This window comes from Babylonia areolata, chromosome 6, assembly GCF_041734735.1.
Source record: "Babylonia areolata isolate BAREFJ2019XMU chromosome 6, ASM4173473v1, whole genome shotgun sequence".
Taxonomy (NCBI): Eukaryota; Metazoa; Mollusca; class Gastropoda; order Neogastropoda; family Buccinidae; genus Babylonia; species Babylonia areolata.
In genome coordinates, this window is record NC_134881.1 from 35,140,910 (window position 1) to 35,153,409 (window position 12,500).

General features: G+C 44.1%; 1 protein-coding gene across 1 annotated transcript in view; it reads left to right on the top strand.

Annotated features, from left to right (window-relative positions):
* LOC143283381 (uncharacterized) overlaps positions 1-12,500 on the top strand; it is a 196,795-nt gene that overhangs the window by 24,222 nt on the left and 160,073 nt on the right. The window contains exon 2 of the mRNA XM_076589588.1: positions 11,287-12,306. Within this exon, the coding sequence (XP_076445703.1) occupies positions 11,287-12,306 (1,020 nt within the window). The remainder of the gene's footprint in view (positions 1-11,286; positions 12,307-12,500) is intronic.

Below are 12,500 nucleotides of genomic sequence, written 5' to 3' on the forward strand. Positions count from 1 at the left end.
GAGTTGCATGTCCGGGGTCATTGAGGCTGCGTATACCATAGCCGACAGTGTTTACATCTAGATAAGTAGGGCATATACCGTATATAATGTTATGCATAAGTACGCACTTGTTTGATATTTGGTGTTTAGTCAAAGGGAGGGGAGCTGGCAGCATATATTGATGACTGCGTGTGTTTCGTAACACACCGTTGAGATATTTTACAGCGCGCCTGTGTACAGAAACGAGGTTTTGGTTTTTTGTGTCGTCGTCGTCGTCGTTGTTGTTGTTGTTGTTGTTGATTTTTCATGATTATGCACTTCGTTCAGCTTGCTTTTAGACATGACGTAAGAATAGGGGCAAGGGGGGTGGTGGTGGGAGAGAGAAGGAAGCTTCTGGACTAGCTAACATGTTTTAAACGAGATCACAAGAAAACCTTTTTCTTTTTCGTTTTTTTTAAAAATTTTTATGATATTGACTACGAACTTGTATGTCTCCCATTTAAGCTTGTTGTCAATAAGAGAGAGAAAGAGAGAGAGAGAGAGAGAGAGAGAGAGAGAGAGACAGACAGACAGACAGACAGACAGACAGAGACAGAGACAGACAGAGACAGACAGAGAGTACAGCTTTGTTGGCTAGAACGAGGAGGATGCGATGCGGCGGAGATGTTCCAAAATGGAAGACACCGCTTGGTGATAAAAGGCTCATTGATTTGGGAGGCATGGAGACAGTGTTAATGATATGTCCCATATTGATTTGATTGATTGTGGATCATTTCTTCCCGTTTTGGTGATGGCGGGGGATGGGGCGTGCAAACACTGCCGGCTACTGTCCGCTGTTTGTCATGCATTGTCTTGGACCTCTTGTCTTCTTTGTTGATGTCGACGACGGTGGATGGATTTTGAGACAAGGTGTGCGTGTGTGGATTTTTAAACAAGCTTTGTATGGATCTTGAAAATGTTTTATATATGTGTGGATTTTTTTTTTTTTTTTTTTTTTTAAGACAGGCTTTGTTTGTGCGGTTTTCAAAACAAGCTTTGTATGTATGAATTTTCAAACAAATTTTGTATATATGCGGGGTTTTTTGGTTGTTTTTTTTAGCTTTGTGTGTGTGTGTGTGTGTGTGTGTGTGTGTGTGTGTGTGTGTGGGAGGGAGGGGGGCTAGGGGAGGGGGGGGGGGGCTTTTAAAGGGCATAGAAGGGATTCTAATCAAGGATTTTAAACAAGGTTTGTGTGTATGGCTTTGAAACCCGCCTAGTATGTATGACGTTTTAAAGAAGATTTGTATGTATGGGATTTCAGAAAGTAAAGTTTAGTATGGATTTTAGACAAGCATATTATGGATTTTAAACAAATTTCATCTGTATATATTTTACAAAGTTTTGTGTGGATGGATTTTAAACAAGTTTTGTATGCTTGGTTTTGTTTTGTTTTTCAACAAGTTTTGTACGTATGCATTTTAAAGAAGGTTTGTTTCAGTTTTAAAGGTCCGTATGGATTTTAAGCCGTTTGTTTTCTAAATAGATTTTAAACAAGTTCTGTATGGATTTAAACAAGTCCGAATGTGTGGATTTTGAACAAGCTTTGTGTGGATTTTAGCCAGTGTTTTTTTTATGGATTTTAAACAAACTTGAAATTTAAACGAAGCAAGCTTTGAGACGTTTTCATACAAGCTTTCGAGTCAGCAAACAGGTATTGTAATGTAAGGTATGAGAGAGAGAGAGAGAGAACAAACGAACGAACGAACGAAGTTTTTTTATTGAGGGAAGTGGAATAAGCATACATGTGCTTTTTTTCATCCAGCCCTCAGGGCAAATGGAAAATGAAGAGAGAGAGAGAGAGAGAGAGAGAGAGAGAGAGAGAGAGAGAGAGATGAGTTTGCCACATTATCAAACGTTGATTTAACTGTGATAAGTACTTGCAGGTTGGGCGCCATGCTGTGTTTCAATGATAACTGGGTTTTGTGGATTGAAAAAAAAAAAAAATGCTGTTCTTCTTTATTTCACATTGTCGTCTTCCTGTCTCAACCCATGTCTGTCTGTCTGTCTGTCTTGTCTGTCTGTCTGTCTGTCTGTCTGTCTATCTATCTGTCTTCTATGTCTATCTGTCTGTCTGTCTTAACTATCTGTCTTGTCTGTCTGTCTGTCTGTCTTAACTATCTGTCTTGTCTGTCTGTCTGTCTGTCTTTCTTATCAGTGTGTCTTGTATGTTTGTCTGTTTGTCTTATCTATCTGTCTTGTATGTCTGTCTTTCTTATCAATCTGTCTTGTCTTGTCTGTCTGTCTGTCTTATCTATCTGTCTTGTCTATCTGTCTGTCTGTCTGTCTTATCTATCTGTCTTGTATGTCTGTCTGTCTGTCTTTATCTATCTGTCTTGTCTGTCTGTCTGTCTATCTTATCTGTCTTGTATGTCTGTCTGTCTGTCTTACCTATCTGTCTTGTCTGTCTGTCTGTCTGTCTGTCTGTCTTATCTATCTGTTTTGTATGTCTGTTTGTCTGTCTTATCTCTCGTATTTCTGTCTGTCTGTGTCTTATCTGTCTGTCTTGTATGTCTGTCTGTCTGTCTTATCTGTCTTGTCTGTCTTGTTTGTCTCTCTGTCTTGTCTGTCTTGTCTGTCTGTCTTATCTGTCTTGTATGTCTGTCTTATCTATCTGTCTTGTCTGTCTGTCTGTCTGTCTTATCTGTCTTGTCTGTCTGTCTTATCTATCTGTCTTGTCTGTCTGTCTGTCTGTCTGTCTTATCTGTCTGTCTGTCTGTCTTATCTGTCTTGTATGTCTGTCTGTCTTATCTATCTGTCTTGTCTGTCTGTCTTATCTGTCTTGTCTGTCTGTCTGTCTTATCTATCTGTCTTGTCTGTCTGTCTTATCTGTCTTGTATGTCTGTCTGTCTGTCTTATCTATCTGTCTTGTCTGTCCTATTTATCTGTCTTGTCTGTCTGTCTTATCTATCTGTCTTGTATGTCTGTCTGTCTGTCTTTATCTATCTGTCTTGTCTGTCTGTCTATCTTATCTTTCTTGTATGTCTGTCTGTCTTACTTATCTGTCTTGTCTGTCTGTGTCTTATCTATCTGTTTTGTATGTCTGTTTGTCTGTCTTATCTCTCTTGTATTTCTGTCTGTCTGTGTCTTATCTGTCTGTCTTATCTTCTTGTCTGTCTGATTATCTGTCTTGTCTGTCTGTCTTATCTGTCTTGTTTGTCTCTCTGTCTTATCTGTCTTGATGTCTGTCTGTCTTATCTATCTGTCTTGTCTGTCTGCCTGTCTGTCTGTCTTATCTGTCTTGTTTGTCTCTCTGTCTTATCTGTCTTGATGTCTGTCTGTCTTATCTATCTGTCTTGTCTGTCTGTCTGTCTTGTCTATCTATCTGTCTTGTCTGTCTGTCTTATCTGTCTTGCATGTCTGTCTGTCTTATCTATCTGTCTTGTCTGTCTGTCTGTCTTATCTGTCTGTCTGTCTTATCTGTCTTGTATGTCTGTCTTATCTATCTGTTGTATCTATCTGTCTTGTCTGTCTGTCTGTCTGTCTGTCTGTCTTATCTGTCATGTCTGTCTGTCTTATCTATCTGTCTTGTCTGTCTGTCTGTCTTATCTGTCTGTCTGTCTTATCTGTCTGTCTGTCTGTCTTATCTGTCTGTCTGTCTGTCTGTCTTATCTGTCTTGTATGTCTGTCTGTCTGTCTGTCTTCTCTGTCTTGTATGTCTGTCTGTCTTATCTGTCTTGTCTGTCTGTCTGTCTGTCTTATCTATCTGTCTTGTCTTTCTGTCTGTCTGTCTGTCTGTCCGCGTTTTCATAGATTTTTAAGAAGGTTAGTCAGAAACCGATGCCAGCAGACTGATATCGATTTTCCAGCATTGGAGCCAAATGAGATTTTGCCGTAGGCTTATGGGTCTGGAACCAGAGGGGATGAAATTCATCAGTAGTTTTCATTTTTCAAGTGCCCGGCACGCGCAGGCATTCGGAAGGGCTTTATTCTGTTGTGCTGTGTTGTGCTGTATTGTGTTGTGCTGTACTGTATTATTATTATTCTTATTGTGTCATGTTGTATCGATCATGTCGCTTTGTATATAAAGTGTGTTTCAAAAGGCGGAATTCTATCCACAGAGTTTTTTTGCCAGGGACAACATCATTAATTTTTGTTGCGCGCCTGGGTTCTTCAACTTGGCGCTCGCTAAGTGTATGTTTGGCTGCACACGGGACCTCCGATTGTTTCGTCTCACCCTGAAGGACTAGCGCCCTGACCAACACTCAAGGTCTAGTGGACGGGAGGCGTGAGGGAGCTGGGTGGGGGTGGGGTAGGTGGAGGCGAGAATTTCGATTCGTATATAGGAACTCGAACACGTGGATACCCGCATGCTGGTAGGGTGCATGGCCTAAAGGGTAGAGTGATGGCCTAGAGGTAGCGCGTCTGCCTTAGGAAGTTTGAGAATCTGAGCGCGCCGGTTCGAATCACGGCTCATCCGTCGATATTTTCTCCTCCTCCACTAGACCTTGAGTGGTGGTCTGGACGCTAAGTTATTCGGATGAGACGATAAACCGAGGTCCCGTGTGCTGCTGCACTTAGCGCACGTAAAAGAACCCACGGCAACAAAAGGGTTGTTCCTGGCAAAATGTTGTAGAAAAATCCACTTCGATAGGAAAAACAAATAAAACTGCACGCACGAAAAAAATACCAAAAAATGGGTGGCGCTGTGGTGTAGCGACGCGCTCTCCCTGGGGAGAACAGCCCGAATTTCACACAGAGAAATCTGTTGTGATAAAAAGAAATACAAAATAACCCGGCCACCGTTGCACTTTTAATGATGGGGGCTGGTTGAACACTTCTGACTCCACAGCCTTTTGATGCAGGTCTTTCTTCTTCTTCTGCTTTTCTTCTTCTTCCTTCGTTCGTTCGTGGGCTGCAGCTCCCACGTTCACTCGTATGTACACGAGTGTATGACCGTGTTTTTTGTGTTTTTTTACTCCGCCATGTAGGCAGCCATACTCCGTTTTCGGGGGTTGATGCAAGTATGATTCTGCCTGTTCCCGTTCCGCCCACACCTTCATCGTGCCGCTCCCCTCACTGGCTGCTCGGGAGTTTGAGTCTCTGAGTCCCGTTTGGCCTGTAGACCTGCCAGTCTTGTTTCGTCTGCTGAGTCTCTCTCTGTCTCTGTCTCTATCTCTGTGTGTGTGTGTGTGTGTGTGTGTGTGTGTGTGTGTGTCTCTGTCTCCCTCCCTCTCTGTCTGTCTGTCTGTCTCTCTCTCTGAATGGTATAAGAGGTAAACTTTACAAATGTGTAAAAAGCATGTATAATGTAGTAAGATCTAGAGTTCGCTGCGGCGCTAAACTGACTGAATTCATTAACTGTACAGCTGGCGTTAGACAGGGGGATGCCTGCAGTCCGATTTTGTTTTCTTTATTCATTAATGAATTAGTAATCCAAGTAATTAATAATGGAAGACACGGGGCTTTGTTTCCGATTGATTCCTTTGAATTATTCATACTTTTGTTAGCTGATGATGTTGTTCTGATGTCAGAAACTGCTATAGGTTTACAGAGACAGCTGAACAACCTTCACCATGCAGCAGTTTCACTCCAATTAAAAGTTAATTTATGTTGAAAAGTAATATCACAGTATTTCGTAAGGGTGGCTATTTGAGCAGCAGAGAAAGGTGGGTGTATGATGGTAGTTTGATGTCAGTTGTCAATGTTTACAAATATCTGGGCATACTTTTCTCCACACGCTTGAGTTTCGTTGGGGCATGCAAAGATCTAGCAAGCAGAGCCAAAAAATACATTGATTTGTATTATGAAAAAGTTGCATATGCTCAATAATGTTTCCTTTAATTTATTTATCAAATTACTTGACACACAAGTGCAGCCTGTTGTGCAATACGGCTCTGAATTGTGGGGTCTAGACAAAGCTGCTGTTCACTGTGAATCAGTCCACACGTTTGCATTAAAGAGGTTTTTAGGAGTAGATAGGCAAACGCCAAATGACTTAGTATATGGTGAAATGAATCGATACCCGTTATATCTAGTTTCTGCAGTCAGGTGCATACGTTACTGGTTGAGATTACTACAAATGGAACATAACAGAATACCCCGCAAAGCTTATGATATGCTGTATGATTTAGATGCTAGAGGCAGAGTGAACTGGGTAACCAAGATTCGTCATTGTTTGTTTGAACATGGATTTGGATTTGTTTGGTTAAACCAAGGCGTTGGTAGCATCCAGGCGTTTATCGGTGTGTTTCGACAACGTCTGATTGATTGTAGATGGCAGAAGTGGTCTGATCTTATTCAGAATAGTGAAAGATTTAGTTTCTGTAAGAATTTTTGCAATGTGTCTGATCTGAAACCTTACTTAGTGTTGAATATGGATAGACATTTAAAATATATGACGACAAGATTTAGATTAGGTATTGCAGAATTAGCGGTCCATCATTACAGATACAGAACATGTAACGACAGTGATCTGACCTGTCCATTATGTAAAGAATCACAAGAAAATGAGATACACTTTGTTCTTTGCTGTCCAGCTTTAAGGAACATTCGAGAGGAGTTTATTCAGCCTAAATATTATAGTAAACCTACGTTGTTTAAATTGGACTTATTGATGTCATCTACTTCCCCTGAAGTTGTTCGCAAATTTTCACTAATTTTATACAAAGCTTTCAAATTCAGAGAAATGGCTACTTCGTGAAAACGCTGTTTTTTTTGTTTTTTGTTGTTGTTTTTTTTGTTGTTTTTTTTCTTTCTTTCTTTTATTGTTCTACACATTGAACTGTAATGCAGATATATTTTAGTTTGACTGTGTTTATTGATGCTCACAGTGTCGTGATGTATTGTTTGTAAAATAATGTTCACAAACCCCTTCATAAGGGGCCTAGGCCTATACATGAATAAACCATCTTGAATCTTGAATCTCTCTGTGTCTCTGTCTGTTTCTCTGTCTCTCTGTTTCTCTCTCTCTCTCTCTCTGTCTGTCTCTGTCTCTCTCTCTCTCCCCCTCCCCCCTCTCTCTCTCTGTCTCCCTCCCTCTCTCGCTCTCTGTGTGTGTGTCTCTCTCTCTGTCCCCCTCTCTCTCCATCTCTCCCTCTCTGTCCCTGTCTCCCTCTGTGTCCCTCTCTCTGTCTCCCTCTCTCCCCTCCTCTCTCTCTCTCCCTCTCTCTCTCTCCCCCTCTGTCTCTCACGCTCTCTCTCTGTCTCCCCCCCTCTCTCTGTGTCCCCCTCTCTCCCCTCCTCTCTCTCCCTCTCTCTCTCCCTCTCTCTCCCCCCTTTCTCTCTCCTTCCCCGCATCTCTCTCTCTCTCTGTCTCCCTCTTCCCCCCCCCTCTTTCTCCCTCTCTCTCCCTCTCTCTGTGTCTCTCACTGTCTTCCTCCCCCCGCCGCCTGTCTCTCTCTGTCCCCCTCTCTTCCCTCCCCTCCTCTCTCTCTCTCCCTCTTTCTTCCTCTCTGTCTCTCCCCGTCTCCCTCGCTCTCCCAGACATACAAATCGACACACACACACACTAATGTTTGTGCCGAATCGGAATCACCTGTTTTCTGACAGACGAAACGGGAATAGACGAAATGGGAATGGGCAAATCGGGGCGACACGGAGCCTACACTAAACAGCAGTATTGAGGACACAACCCGGTGTACACACACCACCCGGCACACAGCTGACGGGCTGAATGAAAATCGATCCTGACAGAAAGGAGGAAGGACGTCTGCTACACCCATTGACAGCAGCAGCAGCAGCAGCAGTAGTAGTAGTAGTAGCAGCAGCAGCAGTAGTAGTAGTAGTAGCAGCAGCAGTAGTAGCAGCAGCAGCAGTAGTAGTAGTAGTAGTAGTAACAGCAGCAGTAGCAGCAGTAGTGGTGGTGGTAGTAGTAGTAGTAGTAACAGCAGCAGTAGTAGCAGCAGCAGTAGTAGTAGTAGTAGCAGTAGTAGCAGTAGCAGCAGCAGTAGTAGTAGTAGCAGCAGCAGCAGTAGTAGTAGTAGTAGTAGTAGCAGTATTAGAAGTAGTAGTAGTAGTAAAGGTAGGCATCCGTCCTACAGTCTCGTGAGACTGTGAAGTTGTGTGTCAGGGAGATGATGGTTTTTTGTTGTTGTTTTTTTAGCAGTAGTAGTAGTAGTAGCAGTAGCAATAGTAGTAGCAGCAGCAGCAGTAGTAGTAGTAGTAGTAGCAGCAGCAGCAGTAGCAGCAGCAGTAGCAGCAGCAGCAGTATTAGCAGTAGTAGTAGCAGCAGCAGCGGTATCAGTATCAGTAGCACAAGGAGGCGTCACTGCGTTCGGTCAAATACATATACGCTACACCACATCTGCCAAGCAGATGCCTGACCAGCAGCGTAACCCAATGCGCTTAGTCAGGCCTTGAGGAAAAAAAAAGAAAAAAAAAGAACAAGAGAGGCAAGGCCTTCAAGACTCACTTGTGATAAATTAAGTCCCCTAGCATTAATTACAGAGTAATTTCCCTTTTTTACTATCTGCACCGAAACGTTTACAAAATAAATAAAAATTCATTGCTTAGCAAAAGAAGTTCCTGTTTGAACAAAAAATAATAATAATGACTCCTCTTGTTGTTGTGTCAGAATAAGAGGTCAAAGTGCCAAGTTTAGAGAATACAAAAAATATAACAGTAAATGCAGTTTGCATATAATTAGGCTTCATATTTTTAAAATTTTTTGTGCCCATCCCAGACGTGCAATGTTGTTTTAAACAAGATGACTGGAAAGAACTGAATTTTTCCTATTTTTATGCCAAATTGGGTGTCAACTGACAAAGTATTTGCAGAGAAAATCTCAATGTTAAAGTTTACCACGGACACACAGGCACACGGACACACACACACACACACACACACACACACACACACACACACACACAACCGAACACCGGGTTAAAACATAGACTCACTTTGTTTACACAAGTGAGTGAAAAAAAAAAGACACATGATGACTATGTTGAGAATGGTAATGACTAACGATTACCAGATAATACAGCTCATACCAGGATGGTTTTAATTCAGTCGGTCTACCCCTAAAGGCTTTTAACCGGCAGTAAAATGTTCTCTTTTCTCTCTGTTGCCTGTCACACTCTGTGTGTGTGTGTGTGTGTGTGTGTGTGTGTGTGTGTGTGTGTGTCTGCGTGCTTGCGTGTATGTGTGTGTGTGTATGTGTGCGTGCGTACGTGTGTGTATGTGTGTGTGTGTGTGGTCTGGTGAGACGTGTGTGTGTGTCTGTGTATATGTGTGTGTGTGTTTGTGTTTGTGAGTGCGCGCGCTTGCATGAATGTGTATGCCTGCGTGTGTGTGAGTGTCTGTGTATGTAGGTATGTGCATGTGTGTGTTTATTTTGATATCCGCGTACATCGCACACTCTCTCTCCCTCTCTCTCCCTCTCTCTCTCTCTCTCTCTCTCTCTCTCCCTCTCTCTCTCTCTTTTCACTTCACTTCATTTGTATTCAAAGTATCATTTATGTTGGCACGAATGGTATTTTTGTGGCGAATACGAAATCTGTGTGTCATCAAGGGTGACAACTGTGTAGCACATTGGGAAACTCAGTCTCCAAATCAAAAAGAGGAGTTGTTTCCCCGAGTATGTGGTGATGTACGTGGCTGGTCGTCGTCGATCTTGGAGATGTTTGAAAAATACTCCTGTGTGTGTGTGTGTGTGTGTGTGTGTGTGTGTGTGTGTGTTTAGAGAATGGTTTGTTGAGCCAAAAACATGTGAAGATCTTTGGAGGATCCTGTTTTGGGTTTTTTTTATTTATATTTTATTTTTGGGAGTGTGTGTATGGGGAGGGGCGGGGAGGGGTGTGGGGGACGAAGGTGGGGGGGGGGAGGGGGGGGGGGGGGGGGTGAGAGGGGGGCCAGGGGTGCGCATGGATTCTGGGTTTGTTTCTGTAAACCATATATTTTTCCCTGAATACATGCTAGCTTAGTTGTCAAGAAAGCTGCAGTTATTTGCCCTTGTTGTGTGTGTGTGTGTGTTTGTGTGTGTGTGTGTGTGTTTGTGTGTGTGTGTGTGTGTGTGTGTGTGTGTGTGTGTGTTGTGTGTGTGTGTGCAAGGGGGTGCTGTGACGTCATGTTGTGTGCCTCTGTCCTGTCAAGAGAAAAACTTGGTACTTAGGCGTTGCCACTTTCTCTACTCGTTTTATTTCATTTTTTGTTTTGTTTATGATGCTGTTGAAGATGGAATTCTCACAAATAAAATTGGACAGAGTTAAAAAATAGAAAAGTAAAAAAAAAATAATAATAAAAAAAAAAAAAAGATTTGGTTCTGCCTTTTTCATAGGCCGAGTTGTTGATACAGTGAAGAACAGAGAAAGCCACTGCTGTGACGGGCTGTGAAAAGGTTATGGGACCTACAAACTTTTTTTTTTTTTTTTTAATATCCCCCTACCTCCCCCCCCCCCCCCCCCCCCCCCGCTCCCCCCCCCCCCCTCCCGCCACTCCCCATGTGGAAAATCGAGCACTTGACCTTTCTTCCTTTCTCTTTCTTGCATTCTTTTTGTGTTTCCGTCTCGTCATTGTTCTTTATATTGTCTCTTTTTCCTATCTTTCCCATTGTTTTCTTGTTTTTGTTTTTTTGGGGTTTTTTCGTGTCCAGGTGCCAGTTGCATTGCTTGGTTCTAACTTTTTGACAGTTACACGTGACTAAATACCTACCTTGACCGAACTACGCCATTGGTCAGTTCCATACTACACAAACAGTTAGTAGCAGGGTTACGACCATACTGAGCTCTTCCGTCCGAGCAATGTAACTGGCTCCTGGCAGTTTTGTTATAATTTGTTCCTGTGCTCCTTCTCTCTCTCTCTCTCTCTCTCTCTCTCTCTCTCTCTCTCTCTCTGTGTGTGTGTGTGTGTGTGTGTGTGTGTGTGTGTGTGTGTGTGTGTGTGTGTGTGTGTCCGTTCGGGTTTGATAACTGGGTACTTACATCATGTTGCTGCCTGGAGAAAAACTGTGCTGTTTTGTTGTTGTTTTTTTCTGGGCCCTGTTGTTGTTACTTATTTATTGGTGCCTTATTTATTTATTTATTTATTTTTATTTATTTATTTATTTATTATATGTTCAAAAAGATGGATAAAACATACAGCAACAAACCTGACGGTCTCTTTTTTGCTTTTTTTTTTTTTTTTTGTTCCTTGTGTGTGTGTGTGTGTGTGTGTGTGTGTGTGTGTGGCTGTATGTGTGTGTGTGTGCGTGCGCGCACGTGTGTATGTTGCTTTTTTTCTCTTCTTATCCAAGCAAGTTTGTGTCTACAATCACCACCACCAGTAAGAGTGACGGGGACATTAATTTATCCAAAAACTCCTCCTACATTTTTCCTTTATATTTTTTTGCAGGCTACCCAAACTGCGTGGTACCAGCAGTCCGCAGCGGGCCGCCCCCTTGCCCAGAACCCAGATCCTCCCGTGGTGGTGGTGGTGGTGGTGGTGGAGCTCTGCTGCTGACCACCAACACCACCACCACCACCACCACTAAAGCCGCAGAGTCCCTGAAGAACGGCAGCAGCAGTGGCTCCCAAACGCCCCACCCGCGCACCTCAACTCCCCACGGCTCCTCCGCCCCACCTCATGGCTACTACCACCAGTTGGTCCCCCAGCGGAGCAGCAGCAGCAGCAGCAGCAACAACAACTGCAGCAACAGCAGCAGCAACAACAGCGGTGGTACTAGGCCGCATTTCCCAGACCTTGTCCGGCACCACCCCGTGCTGGGCCTCCAGCACCCTCAACCCGAGGACGAGTTCGTGTACACGCGCATCGTCATCTGCTGCCTGTGGGGGCTGGTGGTGGTGGCCATCATCCTCTACCTCCTCTACCAGTACGTGCGCGAGCAGACGGAGCTGCAGACCCCGCACGTGGACGTCGGGCACGTGGAGTTCATCAACCAGGTCTTCGCTCACCGGGTCGCCGACATCATACGGTCAGCTGCCTCAGAGACCTCGTCGTCGTCCTCCTCCTCCTCGTCCTATAGTGTTTGGAGGCTGGGCTGGGCGGGGTTAGGACTGACGGGCGCGCCGCTAGCCCGGGTATTGGGGTCGGGGGTTCAGCAAATTCATGATCAGGGACTGTGGGCGCGAGAGGGACAGGAGACTTCTGTGGTGTCATCCCGAGGTTCGGGGAGGAGGGGGATGGCGGTGGAAGACGTGGAAGGAGGAGGTGGTGGTGATGGTGGTGTTGGTGTGATGTTGGACGACGAGAGGGGTGTCCATGCCGGGAGGTTAAAGTCTTCGTCGTTGTCTTCGTCGTCGTTGGCGTTGTCCCCGTTTGGGGGTGGTGGCGTCGTCGGCGGCGGTGGTGGTGTTGTTGGTGTTGGTGGTGGTGCCTTCAGACAGGTGTGCGAACTGTACCCTAGCCAGCTGGGTGAGTACCTGTTGTGTGTGTGTGTGTGTGTGTGTGTGTGTGTGTGTGTGTGTGTGTGTGTGTTGTGTGTTTGTTTATTTTTACGATCAGTTGTTGCACGTGGCATTCGTGCTTCTCTTCGTGAGCATTAATCTCTGTTCGCCTGTCTTGTTCGTCATTGATTCACATTGTCTATCTTTTCGCCTGTCTTGTTC